This window comes from Battus philenor, unplaced genomic scaffold (genome assembly GCF_028537555.1).
Source record: "Battus philenor isolate CCGP_79_NKW_IND1 unplaced genomic scaffold, ilBatPhil1.0.hap1 SCAF_2, whole genome shotgun sequence".
In the NCBI taxonomy this organism is placed as follows: Eukaryota; Metazoa; Arthropoda; class Insecta; order Lepidoptera; family Papilionidae; genus Battus; species Battus philenor.
The window spans coordinates 1,798,905-1,817,724 of record NW_027181682.1 but is presented as its reverse complement, the minus strand read 5'-3'; the positions used below and the strand labels follow the sequence as shown (position 1 = coordinate 1,817,724).

At 33.9% G+C, this 18,820-nt stretch overlaps 2 protein-coding genes across 2 annotated transcripts in view; both read right to left on the bottom strand.

Annotated features, from left to right (window-relative positions):
- The window catches only part of LOC137922519 (uncharacterized), a 54,043-nt gene extending 46,910 nt beyond the window's left edge, over positions 1–7,133 (bottom strand). Inside the window, exons 1-5 of the mRNA XM_068765565.1 lie at positions 7,014–7,133; positions 6,242–6,497; positions 4,154–4,269; positions 2,357–2,496; positions 1,516–1,690 (exon numbers count right to left, since the gene is read on the bottom strand). Of these exons, the coding sequence (XP_068621666.1) occupies positions 1,516–1,690; positions 2,357–2,496; positions 4,154–4,269; positions 6,242–6,497; positions 7,014–7,133 (807 nt within the window). The remainder of the gene's footprint in view (positions 1–1,515; positions 1,691–2,356; positions 2,497–4,153; positions 4,270–6,241; positions 6,498–7,013) is intronic.
- A 1,823-nt stretch (positions 7,134–8,956) lies between these two features.
- Positions 8,957–17,705, bottom strand: LOC137922154 (sodium/potassium-transporting ATPase subunit beta-2-like). Its single transcript, XM_068765052.1, has 5 exons — positions 17,511–17,705; positions 12,152–12,406; positions 11,524–11,816; positions 10,186–10,354; positions 8,957–9,170 (listed from the first exon to the last, which is right to left on the bottom strand). Exons 1-5 carry the CDS (start codon positions 17,668–17,670, stop codon positions 9,067–9,069), a joined length of 981 nt encoding a protein of 326 aa, XP_068621153.1. The 5' UTR covers positions 17,671–17,705; the 3' UTR covers positions 8,957–9,066.
- Between the last annotated feature and the right edge of the window lie 1,115 nt (positions 17,706–18,820).

The following is an 18,820-nucleotide window of genomic DNA, read 5'->3' as shown; positions in this document are numbered from 1 at the left end:
ATTAAACAACTACATTTGAAAAAATTCTAGTTCGATCACCAAGCAAGCTGTCATTGAAGGTTCCACTTAATCTGACTAAGGTACGAGGATACTTCAGTTTGATTCTTACAGTGATGGCATTTGCACGTTAAAATGTTTTCCGTAAAAGCCTAATTTGATGGAAGCTTAAATCGAAGTCCTCTATGACTTCCTTTGAATTTAAATTTAAATATACAAGTTCCAAAAGAGTCCTGGGTTGAGAAAAGCCGATAAAAAAACTTGTTATGTTTTTTTTTAATTTCCTAAGTACCATGCAATAGCAATTAACAGCCTTGTATGGTAATCGAAAGGTGCTGATATATTGGAATTCTATGAAGGAGGCCTATATCCAGTAGTGGATATCCTTTGTCTGAAATTATGATGACGGTGAACCCGAGATTTGGCGCTCCTAGAAGCCCTGATTCAGAAGGCTAAAAGCATTCTGTGTGATAATACAGGGACTGTCCACGGTGCCTTCTGGGGAATCCTTGCGTGGAACGTCCTCTGCTATCCCCGACTGCCTCTGGTGGAAAGGATCTTAACAGGTGTACACAGGGGTATAGACATCTGTTTACTTTAGATGTTAGAGACAGCCTTCTGGGCAGGAGATGCCCAAAAATAAAGAGGAGACTCCTATTCACTAGCTACTCCAGTATGTGGAGCTAGCTCTGTACAGAACTATTTACCTCGATTCACCGCGGGGATTCCCCGAAATCACCGGCAAGACCTAGGGTCAGCTGGGATTTTTTGAAGAGTTAGGTTGGTATAAAAGCCAACCATGACGCATCGGTTGCGAGAAAGGTTTGAGAGAACCATCGCCTAACTAGTAAGCAATAAGTAAAGTCGCCGGACCCTCCTGGACCTCTGTAGGTAGGTCTAGAACCAACGATAAGAGCCAACAAATGAAGGTCGTCTAAAAATAAACAGTGATGTAGATAACAAATAATGAAAAAAACAAAGGCCAATAAATGTAAAAACCAAAAAAATAAACCATAATAGAAGGAAAGGTAAATGTAGGATCCTGCAGAGAAGGCGATGAAAGTGAGGCGATGTACGAAAGGAAAGATAAGAAAATGAATGAAAGATACTGTGAAGGGAGAGAAAGAAGAACTAATAGAAGACGTTAACAAGGATAAGATAGGATTATTGATTATATAAATAGTACCTGCTTTACCATGGTGGAGTAGATCGAAAGGTCCTCGAAAATGGGAACCAAATTAAAAAAAAATTCTCCTGGAAAATGAGCGCAATGGCGCTTAGTTGCGGAAACTAGCCCTTTTAGTCAATACGAGATACGTCAAAGATTCAGGCGTTATTTTGCGGAAGTCCATCCTAGGTAAGAAAAGGACCAATATATAGCTACTTCCGCCATGCACGACTACTGCTGCATGGCGGAAGTAGCTGTATATTGGTTCTTTTCTTAAATACAAGATACATTGGCCCGGTACACCGGTTTTAATAGCACGATAGCAAACTATAATAAACTGAACGTGTTACCATGTCTTTCATGATGAGCCGGTACCGGGCTCGGAAAGCCTCTTCTGGTTGTAAATAGATGGCGATAGAAAGAGACAGCGATGCGACAGCGGCGCCTATGACCGTCAAACATCCAGTTATGGTCACCAGCAGGCACAGCACGCGCTCCGTGTCCGTGTGCGGGTTCGTCGTCGGTCTAAAAAGAATTATTAAGCGACTATAGACCATCTAGCACTGATAACGGTGAGAAATTTTTAATGGAATCAGGCGTTACCTTGCGGAAGTTCATCCTGAGGAAGAAAAGGATCAGTATTTAGCCACTTCCGCACATGCAGTGGTAGTCGTGCAACAAAGTGAACCGCCCGCCAGCCCGCCGATCACATTAGTGACTCTGTGTTTGGCACTAATCGGTGTAACATAACACCTGAAGACGCCCCGTGGAGGGGTGAAACACGTGTTGAGTGATTTAACGGTGGCAGTTGTGTAATTCGCATTGTTTGATATTCACACACACACACACACACACATATATAAATGTGTGTGTATGTATATACTGTGACTGCTAAGCTTCCACTAAAAATACCTATAAGGGGTATACCATAATCGCCACGCTAAATTTATGGTACGTAGAGAGCGCTGTTGTTAATCCTATGGAAACTTATTTTTGAGCACTGGTAATCCAATATAATTAATGCGCAAAGTGTGTATTATATAATATTACATTTTGTCTGACGGCAGTTTTTTTTGTAAGGTAAATTTTTTCCAATTTTCCTCACAAAAAAAAAAAACTATCGATTAGACAAAATTAAATAAAAATAAACAAACAGTGGATTTATTTTGTAAGAGAAATTTCCTTGCTTACCCAATTGTTATAAATATCTTGTTGATAAGATAGAGTGTGCTGAAGAAACGGCTGACATTCTGGTCTTCCTGGTGGAGAGGAAACTGATCGGAATCACCAAAAGCCTTCTCCCATACATCCTTCTTGTACTGTCCGGTATCCTGAAAACATTTTTAAATATTATAAATACTTCTTTCATCTACTAAGCATTTTGCAACAGTGTTATTGTATTATTGAGATAAAAACATCATGGTGTGTTAAGATAGTCGAAAGATGGAATTATGGGAGAGACTTTTGTCCCAACACTGGACGTCAAGCGGCTAAAATAATTAGAATAATGAAATATAAAGGTCGTATAATAACGATGAAATTTAATATTTACATGACAACGCATTTGCAACCACTTCTACCCTGACAACCGCCCTTTTTATTTTTCTTTGGTAATTCTATCTTTCTAGCAATGATAGCTATACTATAGAGGACTATCCCGATATATTTTCTTTTGTCTATATCAGTGATTCCCAAAGTGGTCTATATCGACCCCTAGGGGTCTATGACAACCTGCAAGGGGTCTACGTCAGCGAAAAAAAATTTGGGGGTCAATGAAATGAAAATGGGGGTCCACGATAGTGGATCTCAACACATACACCGATAGTACCTATTTACTTACATCATACTATCTTATAATATCAAAATATTTACATTATTTAAAAGTGTACCTATGAAGTAAAAAATTTGTTGTTTTAAATAATTTTTAAATTGTTTTTTAATTAAATTTAAGTTGTACGATGTTGGTATTCGCTTTGTGGTCGCAATACATTTTGAACTTGCAAAAACCTGAGAGTCATACTCTCGTGTTGTTTAATGTTACGTATATTTTACAAAACAGATACAAAATTTTATTTTGAGTAGTTTTAATTTAAATTCAATTAATAAATGTATAAATCAACATGTGTTTTTACTTTAAGTTTTTAACACTAAACTTCACTACAGTTAGAAATTTACAGGAAATCAATATCAGGTAAGTAGGGGGTCTACCCAACACGGGAAAACATGGCAAGGGGTCTACGACACAAAAAAGTTTGGGGAACTCTGGTCTACGGGATTATAAGATATTTATTTGGTTCATCCAACAATTGTCTGGTTGTTTGTGACAAAACTTCCGTTTACCTTCTACTTCCGGCAGTTTTACATATTTATTTTAATTTCCAGTGTCTTAATGTACAATAATTAATTAAATAAACATAATAGATATATCAAACAAATAGAGGAGTGAATAAAACAACACTAAAAATGTTTTAAAACGTAACCTCACGTTTAAAATGTGAAATAAATATTTAGTTATTTAGGTAGACATATATTAAAAGTTACCTTATACATAATTATACATGTGCGGAAGTAGCTATATATTGGTCCTTTTCTTACTTAGGATGGACTTCCGCAAAATAACGCCTGATTCCATTAAATATATAATTGTTATGTTATCTGTTCCTTTATAGGTGACACTATTAAAAATTTACTATTTTATTTTTTTATTATTATTATACTGTCTGCTTATTCACATTTACATTTTTACAGTGTTTGACATAGTTTTAACTGCAAATGTACTCAGGAGGCTTCTAGGCTCCTGAGCGCTTAAATACCTTTTTTTATTTTTTTAGACTCTCACTGTTGCCCAAATATCTCTTTTTTAAGTTCATGGGCTCCCAGGAGAGCCTCGGGACGCTTCATGTTCCATAAAGCTAATCTAAGTTAGGCTCAAGGGCCCCCACTAGGGGGTGAGATAGCTCAAGTTACCTTTAAGTATATATGTATTACCTCTTCGAAATGCATCCAAATAAAAGTCCATGTAACACGAAGAACGAGGAAGATGTAACAATTCTTTAATGCGGTGCCTAAGATGCTGCTTTTAAAGTTATAGTTGTTTAGGCCCCCTGCGAATTAAAAGATATATTACTAGAAGATGGCGCTTAAAATGTTGCATTTATAATTATACATAATATTATTAAATTGTAAGAAAATTATTCAGACATGTAAATATAGCTATAAAGACATCATAGCTCGTGCAACCGATGGCGGTTGGGGCAGAAAGGTTCTCGACTCACCACGAGACAGCAGACGCTGTACCATATTTAGCTGTTGGTGGTTGGGATGCGAGGCGATATAAAGGTTGTGGCGTGAATTTAAAGATGCTCCGAGAAACAAAAGAACCAAGACGAACGTATATTTGTAACGTAAATTCGAATTGGCGTTCGTGAGACGTCACCTAGCTAGTGAACGCAACCGAGGAGAACCAATGGAGGATATGGAAATTGAATATATTATACAGGGTGATTGATTAAAGGTGTAAAAGCTTTAAAGGAGAGAATGGTTAGCTCATTTACTGACAACGCACGGTACATCCTATCCAAAAATCTATGATCTCAGAAGTAATAAATAATCTAATGATAATATAGTAATGGAATGGTATGTAATATAAAAAAAGCATTTCCAAAATTCGTATTACGATATATTAAAATTTATTAACTAAAAATTAAACAATTTATGTGAAGGTACAATAGGCGGTCTTATCGCACTAGTCCATCTCTACCAGACAACCTTTGGATGGAGATGAGAGACATGAAGTTACAGACAGTTAAGGGCGTACATAAGAAAAATAAAAAATTAAAATGTATTATACATTTCAGAGTATAATACACTTGCACATATATACACATATAATTTTCTATACACCCATATACTTACATACGAACATACTTATATATGGCGGAATTCTGTAGTCTCGACAAGCTTCGACAGATGTCGCTAGTTGTTCGTAAACGTATAAAAGGGGCCCCGCGTGGCAGCATCTTCATTAATAAAGAACACTCGACAACGACATGACGCCTTTCTATATACACACACTCACACACACACACACACACATATATATATATATATGTATTGCACTAATAAGAATAAATAACTAATATATCACAATATCCTATTTAGAGGCCAAGGATATGCTCTTTTACTATATTTTTAAATGCTGACAGCGGTTTAGCGCATCTTATTGATTCTGGTAGCTCATTCCACAACCTGACAACGACAACAGTGAAAGATTTCTCTATAAATAAAGCATAATGACCTGTTCATCACATAGTCAATAAGTTCTCCGATCATCTGCTATTTAGTGAAAACAGTAGTTTTCAAATTAGAGAAGTCTACATTGAACATAAAATCAATAGTACTTACAGAGATACCGAAGCGGTCGATGGAGCCGGAGATAGTACGTAAACAATTTGCATTCTCTCGGATAAAAATGCTCGAGGAAATAGTGTGAATATGAAACGATGTCCAATGAGAAACCCACTGCAATCAATTATAGAGAATGAAAACTGATTTTGTACACGATGATTTGATACACATAATTTTTTTTGCAAGCACAACGTAAGACGTACCTCCATAAGGTAGACAGATGAGGATAGACTTAATTAGGGTCTTAGACAGACAATCAGCCTTAAAAGATTGCCTAGCCTCAATGGGAAAACCCTATATGCAGCAGTATATTGACAATTATATAATAATTACTTATTGGATACACCAGCAGAACACATAATTTAAAATTACATAAAAGTTACCGTATTGGTTCTGTATAATAAATATACGAGTAAATATATATGAGTTTGCACTCGCATTCGAATAGAAAATATAAATTACTGTAACATATTTCACCGCTATCATCATATACAGGATGATTTGAAATACGTGTTAAAACTTCAAAGATTCTTTCTTTCAGATGAATTATATAACCAATCATCCTGTATATTTAGAAATGGGGTATAGAGAACATTTTAATTAATTTTAATAAATTAATTTACGTGAATAATTTATTTAATTAAAAAAATAAATATATTTGTTACTCACGCGCCGTACTCTTAGACAATCTGGTAGTTTCTCGGTTTACGTACAAGTTGTAAGCGATACCAAGCACATGTATAGCGTACAGTACGTTGTATGAGACGTCAAGGAATTCGTAATACGGTACATTAGCGTCAACGGACAGCAACACTATCGATATTAACACCAGAATACAAATGAAAATATTCCACGCTGTATCTTCTGGGCAGTTTTGAAAATTTTTGATAATTTGCTCTTTGCTCCACCACATTGGGTATTCCATCTGGAAAAGGAATACAGCTTACACTCAAGTTTGAGTGTGGATCAACAAAGGTCTAGAATTACTACTTAAAAATGACACATATGGCCTTATATCAGATCTACGGTAGTTGAATCGGAGATCGATTCTGGTCCTAAATATACAGGATGATATGTTATAAGTGTAAAATCCTTAAAGAGGTGAATGTATGTACTCTATATGTACTCTAAAAATCCATGGTTTTCGGAAATAATAATATAGTAACAAAAAGAGTAATACTACATATTAAAATTTGTTATTGTCTTCTGTCTGTCACAGCAGAATTTTTACTGCTAGAAGTAGGCTTGTAGCATTCCAATAAAAAAAAATTAATGTAACATATTTCAGAGTGATCACTTTATACAGGGTGGTTGGTAAGCGGTGTTATATACCATAATAGGTTTACACTGTAGGTTTATAAAGGTATATTCTTGTAAAAATCTTTAAAACGTTAGGTAAAAGACGCCAACTGTATGGCATAGGTTTTTTCCAAAACTTAACATGAAGATCGTTCTTGCGTTGTTTACATTCAGTATATTCCCGTAACCCTGACTGTGCGGTCTGTTCAATGGGGGCTGATCCACATTGCGTCTTCTGGTGTGGTTTGGCTGCAGCCACCATATTTTTTTATGTCCCCGTTTTTTGGATGCCTTCTCCTTCTTCCCCTATCTTAGGTACACCATATAGTATCACATATATATTTTTCATATCATTTATTCATTAATCTTTTATTATTCACAAATTCTTTCATTCCTTTCATTCATCAACTAACTTTCATTGCCATTCCACCAGAATACTACAAGTTTACATTTTGTTCCGTTTCGCTTAATTTTATTTCTTTATTTGCTTTATTGTTCCATTTACATTCCTTAATAATTTACTGTTAATTTTCCTATTTTTAACTACATTTATAACAGATTTAAGTGTTTAATGGAATCAGGTGTTATTTTGCGGAAGTCCATCCTAAGTAAGAAAAGGACCAATATTTAGCCACCACTTACTCTGTGTTTGGCACTAATCGGTGTAACATAACTCCTGAAGATGCCCCGTGGAGGGGTGAAACACGTGTTGAGTTATTTAACGGTGGCAGTTGTGTAATTCGCATTGTTTGCCGCATGCGCATTTATCAGCGGGCTGGCGGGCGGTGCACTTTGATGCACGACTACCACTGCATGTGCGGAAGTGGCTAAATATTGGTCCTTTACTTACTTAGATTTAAGTGTTTATTTTATTAACATTTTATAGTACTATTGTGTGATTTCCTTACTTCATTCTGGTGGATAAAATGCTGGTATTCAACATCCTTTAACTGACTATCTGTTCGAGGTAAGCTTACACTAGAAGCTTGCATTATAAAATCTTATTCATTTATTCTTGTATCATATTTATATGAAACGTATTCCACAATAATCAACAAATGTCACACATAATTATTAAACCTTATGTCACTTCTGGCAAAAGAATATTATAGATCGCAGAATTAGTTTTTAAATAGGTTTTTATATTAAAACTTTTTATTTTAATATTTTATTTTTGTGTTCTTTTATACTACTTAAAACCTACACAACCTTTGTAGTGAGATATAACGACCTGAGAGATATAAAGCCTTATTCCCCTTCGCCAGTTCTTCCCTCAGACGTAATGTATTTCAAAGTGACAGTAATGTTAATAGCCAGGTAATTGCAAGTAGAGATACGGCCCCCCGTAGTAGTGAAGTCACTTCATGGAGCATAAACATACTTTAATCGCCATTAAAAGTAAAATAAAATGTAATAATAAAACAAATAACATTTTCAAACAAAGCTTTATTAAATAAATTAAAATGCAACTTATTTCATAATTACTTAACAAGCTAAAACTCTCCATTTTCACATAACTTATTTATACATGAAAGACTTTATGACTATATATAAAGAAAGATAAACAATGCAAGAATTCAAATTTTTTATTTGCATAAATATCAACAAAACGTACTTATTTAAATTAACAATTAATTTTTTATATTAACAAATTTATTTAAAACGAGAAAACAAAAGAGTTTTAGTTTGTGAAATAACATATAACAATACCTTTGGCAAATTGATTTGAGCGCCATCTAGCGGCAGTGGCGTTAAACATGATTTCAACTTATCTTGAATGCAATATTATCTATATCTAAATCATATGACTGGGTATATATATTAGCTGTTTTGAAAATAATACTCAGGTTTTGTTTGGTTTTATGATCACTGCAAACTGTCCACTTTGTTCTTTACTAAAAAGGACAGATGTATTGGATGTCAATTGTGAAGAAATGTTAAGTTGCGTTTACACATGGTAATTTTTTAAAATACTACTAAGATTTTAATGCTTTTATGCAATGAAAAGTTAAAGGTTTTTTTATATGAAGATTGTCATCGTGCATGTAAACACATTCTTACCTCGTTGTAACAAATGAGATAAGTTGTAATTTTCTGATATTAACTCTGTTCTGTGAATATATTGGATTTATTTAACAAGTAATTAGTAATGTATAAACCCAGCCATTCTTCGCGCCCAGGATTCTGTCCAGGGCTCATTCGATCATAATTTCGATGTGAACAGAACCCATTCCCTCGTGGCGGTCGTACACGATGTTGTGTGCCCACGCTCGACACTCTATGTTGATGAGCATTCCAGCTGGGGAAAAATGAAAGAGCTATGATATGTATATATATATATATATATATATATATATATATACATGTAATATATCTTGCGAGACTAGAGGCTGTATGGCTTAAGTGTATAAAAGATTAATAAATATATAATTATATATAAATAAACAATCATTTTCTGCCACTTGAAAAGATTTTTATATACAAGATGATTGGTGATAGGTGTAAAAGCTATAAAAGGATGAATTTATAGCTCATTTGTAAACCAAAATCTTTAATTTTTTTTTGCCTATTTTCAATCATTCTGTATAAAGCTTCCTTATCACCAGATGGACGTCTACCCAGTGAAGGGTTTACCCACGCCACGTCTAATGGATCGTGATTCGAATTCGAGTGCCGGTTTGGCGTTGAAATCAGGGAGGAGACAATAGCATCCTTGATAGGCGGAAAGGAAACTAGGGAAGAATTCCTCTCATGCTGCAAGAAAATAATTAAAAAAGTTATACAAAAAAATAAAAATAAAAATAGATAATAAGAAAAAAGGTGATATAATGTAACTCAAATGTGATATAAAGTGTGATAAAAATGTAAATGAAAGAAAAAAGATAAAATGTAACAAGTAATGAGGGAGGAATGAAAGGACACAGAGCAAAAGTGAAAGAAAGCATAATTGTGGCATAAAAGAATAGAATGAAAGATTATGTGAAAAATGAAAGTAGAGAATGAGAATGAAAATAAAGACACTGTCCCACCTAAGATAGGGGTACGAGAGGCTCCCAATAGCGGGGGCCATAAAAAAAAATTGATCGTGATCGACATTCGTAAACTTTTGTACCCCAACTGCCATCAGTTGCACTAGCAATGGCCCCGCACTGGAACTTCAGACGAACAATTCCTCGAGCTACATCGATGATCCTGATTCTTCTGCGGATCTCGTTATGATTCGATCTTGCAGCGGAGCTCCGAGCAAAGTCATCTTCATTGCTTTGTAGGTGACCTTGAATCTGAGATATATTATATATTTAAAAAAATCTTACTCTTTGGTCTCTGCAGATGAACAGCGACGAGGGGGCTCAGGTATCCCTCCTGATTCGTATACGGGAAGTAATAGCCGGGGAATCCCCTATACGGCAGGTATTGGATAGGTCCGATGTTCTCACGGTCAGCGGGGTTTTCCCCTTGACAGGACACCCACACCATGTTCAACTGAAATTGTCAAGATATATTCATGGCATTGTTATATACTGTGGTATTGTAATAAAAACACGAATATAAAATGTTTTAAATGTATTAATAATAATGGAAATATAAACAGAATGTAAAAATAAAAACATTACATCATATGAAGCAGTGTTGTGTGATATGTGGCGAAGAATGGAAGGCGATGCATGGTAAGTATGTATAAAAAAAACCTAGACTAAGAGAAAGTGTGAAGGGTGAAAGAAGAAAATGAATACTAAAATGAGAAAAAAAAAATAAGTCGCTGTCTTGTCTATGACGCAGGTACGAGAGGCCACAAAAATGGAGCCATTAAAAAGAAAAGGAAATAACATATTAAGACTGATTGATCGTATGTCAAGGTTTAGATTTCCAGCAAACTGCTTATTATTTGTTATAACATAGTTACTACAAAATAAAAGGTAAAATAATATATTGAAACTTCTCACATTTACATTCTTATATATTTAGGTGGAAGATGTGTTTAAAACCTTCGTACATATATTCGAAAGGAGGTAATTTACCTGCCGAGCATGTTGAAAAGGAAAATGACAGCCAAGAGTGATCGAAAAGAGTATAATCACATATATTTACAAAGAGTATTTATAATTTACACGACCCTAAAGCGATAGCAGCGCCCTCATCACTGATGGCATCCGAATTCAAATCGGCGTTCGAATTTCAATTGGACCACGCAAGGATAATTAAAAAAAGTATTGTGGTCGTAGTGGCCTGTAATATGGAGCGTGAGCGATATAGGTATATGAAAATATACATATAAAATATTTTTAATAATTAAGCCACTTTCACATAATGACATTATTTTTGCGCCACCTTTTACACACGGTACATATATGTATCAAAATTATATACTTTTTCAATCTTGTTCCTTATGTTTGGTTTGTTCCGGTTGTATCTATGAAATTGTACAGATTTTGGTGTAGTTTGGTGACACTTACACTGGCAAGTAGCTGATTTAATTATAAAACCTAATTTTTTCTTATATTAAATATTAACGATATTTAGTTTTTCGTTTCTCCTAAAAATTGCTTTTCGGACTTTTTATTTTATTCAATGAGGGAGGCAATATATATATATATATATATATATATATATATTTTCATATACATATACATATACATAAACGAAATACTTACATAATTCTTATCATACGCGGTCATATTCTTGATATGTTGTTTCAGGTCCTCAGGCATTGCTTCAGGTAGGGTGTCAGAACTGTTATAGAATACAGGTTTCCAGCCGAAGATCTTGTTCAGCTTGAGAAAGACGCACGGTGTGGACTTGTGGTACGCGAAGCTATTGTCCTCGACGCAAGGACCCCAGGCGCTTATGTCGACGTCACAGACCTTTCCAGCTGGAGCTGGTAGCTTGAAGTCACAGTTGTGGATATTTTGACCGGCGCCCGCCTTCTTACCGTCGCGTTTGTACACTATGGAAATCAATTATATACATTACAGTGAATTCATCAAACTATATCATCAGGAACATATCAGATGATGGACGCAGACTTATCGCAACGATGATGGATTTCCACATGTACCGACTATTCGAGACCTCGTTACTATGTTACCGGTCCCCCTTCTTTGGTAAAAAGGGGGGCAGGAATCTTCAGGATGGACACAGGATACCCTGCCCTCTAAAGGAAAGACAACGTTATGTGGAATCTCCTACCAGCGCCTATGTACGGTAATTTTCTATAATATCCTTTATTTAAATGACACAAATATGTCTATAACTAAATTGAGAAATAAAAATGATACGAACCATTCAAAAAGTTCGACAACTCCTTAACCCAGAACTGATAGCTGCCAGGGTCGTTGCCTTTGTACCAGATGACGCTGCTGGCGACTTCCGGAGGTGTGGGACGGAAGCCGAGACCGGGGTTCGTGCCGATGATGCTACTCTCCAGCTGCCACTTGGGTTGGCGTGCGTCCAGAAGCTGAAGGAACGTCCACATGCAGATCGCGACGAGGATAGCCAGCGCCGAGTAAAAGATGAAGTAGAACAGCGCTATTTTGGCTGCAGCAGGTAAGATGTAAATGTTATTATTTCGTCAGGTCACAGAATATCGGATATTTAGAAGATATATATAATATTCTGAACATAAACCAGAAATATGATATCTATACTATCGCTGGAAGGGTGCAAGGTAATATAGATCATCGTAAACACCTTTGGGGAGAGACATATGATATACAGTAGTGCGAAAGACTTTTTTAACAATAATAAAGCCTAAAAATGAATTCATCTAACTATTCTATTAAGAATAATTGTGAAAATTAAAAAAAGAAAGTTCTACTTTGTTCGAAATAAACTGACGGAAATAGCGTATTATTCAATAAACGTATATTTAAATGATAAGAATCCTTTGCAGATATCGCTTGATTATTTTGATTTCATTTAGGCTATATCTTATAAAGTGTATTTGTGTGTATATGTTAAGTTTTATTAAGAGGCGTATTGTTGTAGAGTTTCTTCCTTCTTCTAATATTGTCAAATATAACCTAAAATCAAAATAATCAGGCGACACAACTGCAAAGTATTCTTATCTCTATTTCTTTTTATTATTTTTCTTTATTTACATTTTATTTTATGGAATTTTCTCTTCTACTGTTTATATATATTATATATATTATTTACAATTTTTGTCCGTGCGATGCGTAATAACGCAAATATATGACATTGAGGTACACAGTTACTTGCTTTAGTTCCCTTTACAATCTTTGTTTACTTTCTGTTTATACAGATTAAATTTCTGCGAAGATATATACATTTAATTAGAGGTACTCTGCGAACAAAAGGAGCTAGAAGTAGCTAGTTCTGGTTGAGTCCAGATCGGTGGGGGGTCAGCCACCAGGGCCGGAGCTCCTCCCACCTCGACAGGATGTAGCAATGAGCTCATCTCGGTAATTCACCGCCGCACGATTTCCGGTCGCCAGCGGTCCCGTCGCTCATCTTGCGACCTCAGTCATTTACCAACGTGTGGTATAAATTCACAGGAAAAACTTTTAGTTTAAAATTAACAAATACTTTTAACGTAGAAGAAGCAATAATTAGTAATAAAGGTTAAAATGTGTAAAGAAATATCTTCATGCATTTTTATAATCTGTCATACACATAAAAATATATATCTTAAAAGAGAAAATCTTTTATATAGGTTTTTAATATTAAAAAGATAATTGTCAATACATTAAAAACTACTTTCATACAAAAATAAATACATTTAAAAAACTTTTAAGTTAAACGGTGTTTTGATACCCATATTGTGGTGGCTGTGGAAAAATATGTACCTAGTCCGCCATATTGGAACGGCGTCCATCTTGAATTTTAAATTTTGACATAATCATCGTGTTTCATTTGATAACCATATTGAGGGGGTTAAGGAAAAATACGTAATCCGCTATTTTGTATCGGCGGCCATCTTAGATTTATAATGTTGTTGATTTTATTATATTGTATTGTCATCTAAATTAAATGTGTATCAAATTTCAGATCAATCTGATAACGGGAAGGTGCTTAAATTTCAATTTCTAATTTTAATCCAAATAAATACCGTACGGGTCGAACTAAAAAAACCGTTTAAAAATACAAAAGTTACATGAAACCTTTTTTTTCCAATTTTAAATTCGATTTTGAAAACACTTTTCTTTACTACTTTATCAGTATATTATTTATTATTTCTAAAACCACTGATTATATATTTATGTACCATATATTAATTGTCAGGAAATAAACTGTACATGACCACTTAAAAGATTTTAAACACAATCAATCACCTTTTACAATTTAATAAGTTTTGGACCTAATATATATAAATAAATCTGTACTCTATCATAAATCACACTAGTCTAAACCAATCCCCCCGTATATAACATTAGTTGTGGACTTAACATGTAAAGTAAATCTTAATTTTTAAATCGTTTCTTAAAGTCAATATATTTTCATTACACGAACGCTCTTCCTTTCCTGTACGAAACTAACAAATCATTTTAAAGTCTCCCGTAGTAACAGATTTGAATTGAATCATATTGAAGTCAACGCACAATGAAATCAAGCCATCCATTCATGTAACCAGTTTAAACAGGATAGAATTAGTTATATACAATATATATATATACTTTTAATATAGCTATACTTTGTATTGTTGAAAGATATTTGCTTGTCGCGGTAAGAAAAAAAATTATCTATTTCAGATTGAATACATTATTTCTTGATTAAAAAATGTCTTTTAAGTAATTATCATAATAAGTAATAATGTATATATGTAATAATTTACATCCCAACATTTTTTTTTGTTTTTTATCGACTTCAAATGTCATACAGCCAGTGACTGGTGTTTTAAACCTTTCTAAAATTATTACGCCCCCCTATATAACATATGTTTTTTTTAAATTAAAGAGAAAGGGTTTAACTTACTTATATATATATATATATATGTATATATAACTTGAAAATTAAACGAAGTCGGTAAGTTTCCAAGTTTTGCGTGACCGACTGCAATATGAACTTATTTACATAAATACATATATATAGATGAAAAAATAATGAAATGAAAAAAAAAATACTTAAAATACTTTTTACATATTTTACTTATAACGACAAACTTAATGCCTAAGACATTCTCTACCGGTTAACCGTTAGGTGCAGAGATAAATTAATAAAAGTAGGAAGAATAATCAAATAAAAACACCACATTATAAATATACTTATGGGCAATACTTAATTTAATGTATGGTATGAATAAATATACCATAACATATATATTTAAATATCTACATATACTATTTATATAAATATAATAAATTACAAAAATCTAATTATCGTGATAATTCGTCAGCTTGTCAAGTGAAAGCTGTCGAGTCTTCGTTTTGAATGTGCATCGATTCCTGATCATCCAAATAACGAAAGGGAGTGTGTTCCAGAGAAGAATAGGTTGTATTGCGAAGAAGTGAGTAAAGTCGGTACTATGGGAGACATCTAAGTAGACGATTGTTCGGATATATCGATATTCAATTTTGATTATCTTAGAACACCTTTTACTTATCGATAAACAATATCGATGTTTCGAAACATCGACTCGATCTGTTATGAAGCCATAGTAAATCATATCCAATATGATATATCTAATATATCAAATTCTCGTGTCACGGTGTTCGAACTTGAACTCCTCTGAAACGGCTTGATTGATTTTTACCAAATTTAATATGCGTATTCAGTAGGTCTGAGAATCGGCTACTATCTATTTTCTATACCCCTAAGTGATTAAAGTTGTTCACACTTAAAAAAAAATTTTACTTTTTTAACAAAATTTTTTGTTTTTATTTTTTTATGATACAGCATACAAGAATACATACAACTATACATTTTCACCCCTCTACGATCAACCCTAATTTTTAATTGTAAATTAAAATATCAATTTTTTTTTGCAAAACAACGTTTGCGGGATCAGCTAGTTATCAATAAAAATATAGATCACACTGTAGTATTATGAACATTAATATTTTAGTACAATTGTGTACTAAAATCCTAATTTGCTAAAATCGATGTTTCTTTGCGCTCAAATTGTGAAGCTGCACAAAGCCTAAATCAGCTAGCTGCATAATTTTAATTACATCACTTAGACAATTGTTTTTTTTTATTAGATAATTTGATATATTAAGTTGTTTTGTCTCTGCAGGCTGGTGTCCGCAACTAAACGCCTCTAGCCTTACTCAAGTCAAGAAATCTAAGCAGTATTGATATCGCCAGCTATCTGGAAGAGGCTTCAAGGGCTTTAAGTTATTCAACCCGTGCGTAAAATAAGTTACTTATGATTCTGCAATAAAGATCTTATATGATTTCAAAATCAAAAAGAGGTTTTTCAGCATCTAACTTGAGTAAAGTTTTAGAATTTAGCGGTGATGTGACCAGGTAAGACAGAAACACGAATGACAGATGGTGAATGGAAAAATTATTGGCAAATATCTGGCAGGTAGTCCAAATAGTTGGTCGGACTTGACTCGATATGTTTCACGATGCCAAAGATAGTAACTGGTGGAGTATAGTAATGATGCCTTTACCAAGAGATATACCAGAAAAAGTTCATTAACTTAGTTTAATTAACATTCAGGGGTCAAAAGGATTCACCTTTTGGAGGAACTTGAAGATGGTCAATTTAGATTCTGTGACCTATTAAAGACATACATGGCAGTGAAGGAAGAATCTAGAAATTTCTTGGACAGCATTTTCGTCACATAGCAAGAAAAGACTGTCAAAATCTCAAACGACTGCTAGCGACTGCAATAGTGAGACGGCATGTCTGATTGGTAAAAGTTCTTGATAAATTTTTCTAGGTTTGTAGATCTGTTCAAACGCCTTGTTCGAAATCCAAATCTTCGGTAACGTGCATTTTTGTTAAACATCTCAATTTCGTCTTTCTCTATTGGTGCCAAAATTTCCTAATTTTTTGGTAAAAACGTTAAAAACTCGACTGATATCGTTCCGTAACCACCGTATTCACCTGATTTGGCTCCGTGCAACTTCTGGCTATTTATTAAACTCAAAAGGCTTATGCGGTGACGTTATTTTGACACGGTTGATGAGATAAAAATCGAATCTAAGAAGTTTTTTCAAGGTTATACTGGAAAAAGCTTGTTCCGATTGGAAAAAGCATTTGCTAAAGTGAGTTTTATGCGATGATATTGATTTGTATGAATAAATAAAGACTTATCATTTATTTAAAATTTAGAGCTCTAATTTCAAAACTAACATTACATTCTTTTGTTATCTGAAATCGACTTTTTTAAGTTATATACATCGCTAGCTAGTTATTGTGATTATTTTCAATGTATATAAATATATTTAAAAATACACACACACACACTTACATATATATATATATATATATATATATATAAATCAAAAAGGTTAATCATTTGAGAAGGAAGAACCTATTGCTACTACTAATGCCCACTACATAATACAATTATAACAAAATATATGTTTATATATACATGTATATATATACATGTATATATATATATAAATATATATATATACTCGTATATGTGTGTATTTTAACACCGGAGAGATCAATGAGTGAGACTCGAAAAATATTGTGTTAAATTAATGTGTATGTACTCACACCAGCTGGAGGCTGTCCTGCCACAGAACTGTTTCGTCTTGGGGTTCCAGATGAACCGCTTCGCCTTCTGTCCGGCTGTCATTGGTGGTTCCTTCTCTCTGTAGTACAAATTGAACCTCTCCAGACTGGTCAGGTCGGACGGTCGCTTCTTCACCGTCATCCTTCTTATCTTTCACTACTCTTCTTATTCTAGAAGTTTCCAGAGGAAAATTCTTAGTAAAATGATATGTTGATAACTTAGTCGACATACTTTGATGAACTTTACAATAAATAAAGAATCTAAGTAATGATGTTAGGAATCAAAATTAAAGGTTTTGAGTTGATCGAAGAGATCAGATGTAAAATTCGGCAAAAATCTTTAGAAATTATATAACCATTTCTAAACACCATGTACAAAGTGATCACTCTGAAATATGTTACACTAATTATTACTTATTTTTCTATAAATGAGTATCCATCGAGTTTCTTGTCAGACTTTTCAAGGTAGAATCATAATTCCGAATATGTCAGAACATAGAAAATTAAAACTAATACCAGTATTGTAAATGAACATTATATCCTTGAAAAGGATTTAGGATATGCGCCCTGGTACCGCATACCCTAGTCAAATATATATGTATATATATATATATATATATATATATATATATATATGTATATATGTATGTGTATATGTATATATTTTACTTTATTTATTTCATTTAATTATTGTTGAAATCTTGTATTCTTTCAATAATTTTAGTTTAAATGAGAGTAGCAATTACAATGGGTTGGGGTGTGAACAAACGTGGTTTTGCCGTACCTTTTGAACTTCTGGTTGGTTGTGGATGGTCCGGGTTGGTTTTCGGGTTCAATTTGGTTGCGTAATATGTCCAGTTGGCTGGAGAGCGACGCTAGAGTGCGGCTCGCTGACTGCGCCCGCGCATTCAATCCTCGTCTCCGCGTTGATAATGGGACGGTGTTATGCAAAAATTACGCAAGCTTTCAAATCACTGTTTTTTATGTAAATTAATTTGGATACAGGGAATTTGCTGAGTATCTAGATATGCTGAAGCACAGGAAGATTAGTGCACCTGTGACCCAGCGCTGGACTAGAGCAGTGGACCCAATAGTATTCCGTATTCAGAAAGATTCGAGTGCGAAATGGAACTTTGTAAAGTGACGCCGTCGCCTCCTTGATGGAAGACAGAGAAAACCATCATATCATATTAAGATATTGTAAAAGGAGATGATTAATAAATATAAAAGTTAATAGTAAGTTTGGTAAAGTGAAACGCTGAGAAATAAATAAAAAATGGAATAGGTGTAGG

Excerpts from the sequence above, each read along its gene's own strand:
- LOC137922154 (XM_068765052.1), bottom strand. The coding sequence starts at position 17,670 with ATGACGGTGAAGAAGCGACCGTCCGACCTGACCAGTCTGGAGAGGTTC. Across the intron at positions 11,817-12,151 it reads GTTGTCGAACTTTTTGAATG|TGTACAAACGCGACGGTAAG; the intron begins GTTCGTATCATT and ends TGATTTCCATAG. Across the intron at positions 10,355-11,523 it reads CCGCGTATGATAAGAATTAT|TTGAACATGGTGTGGGTGTC; the intron begins GTAAGTATTTCG and ends TGACAATTTCAG.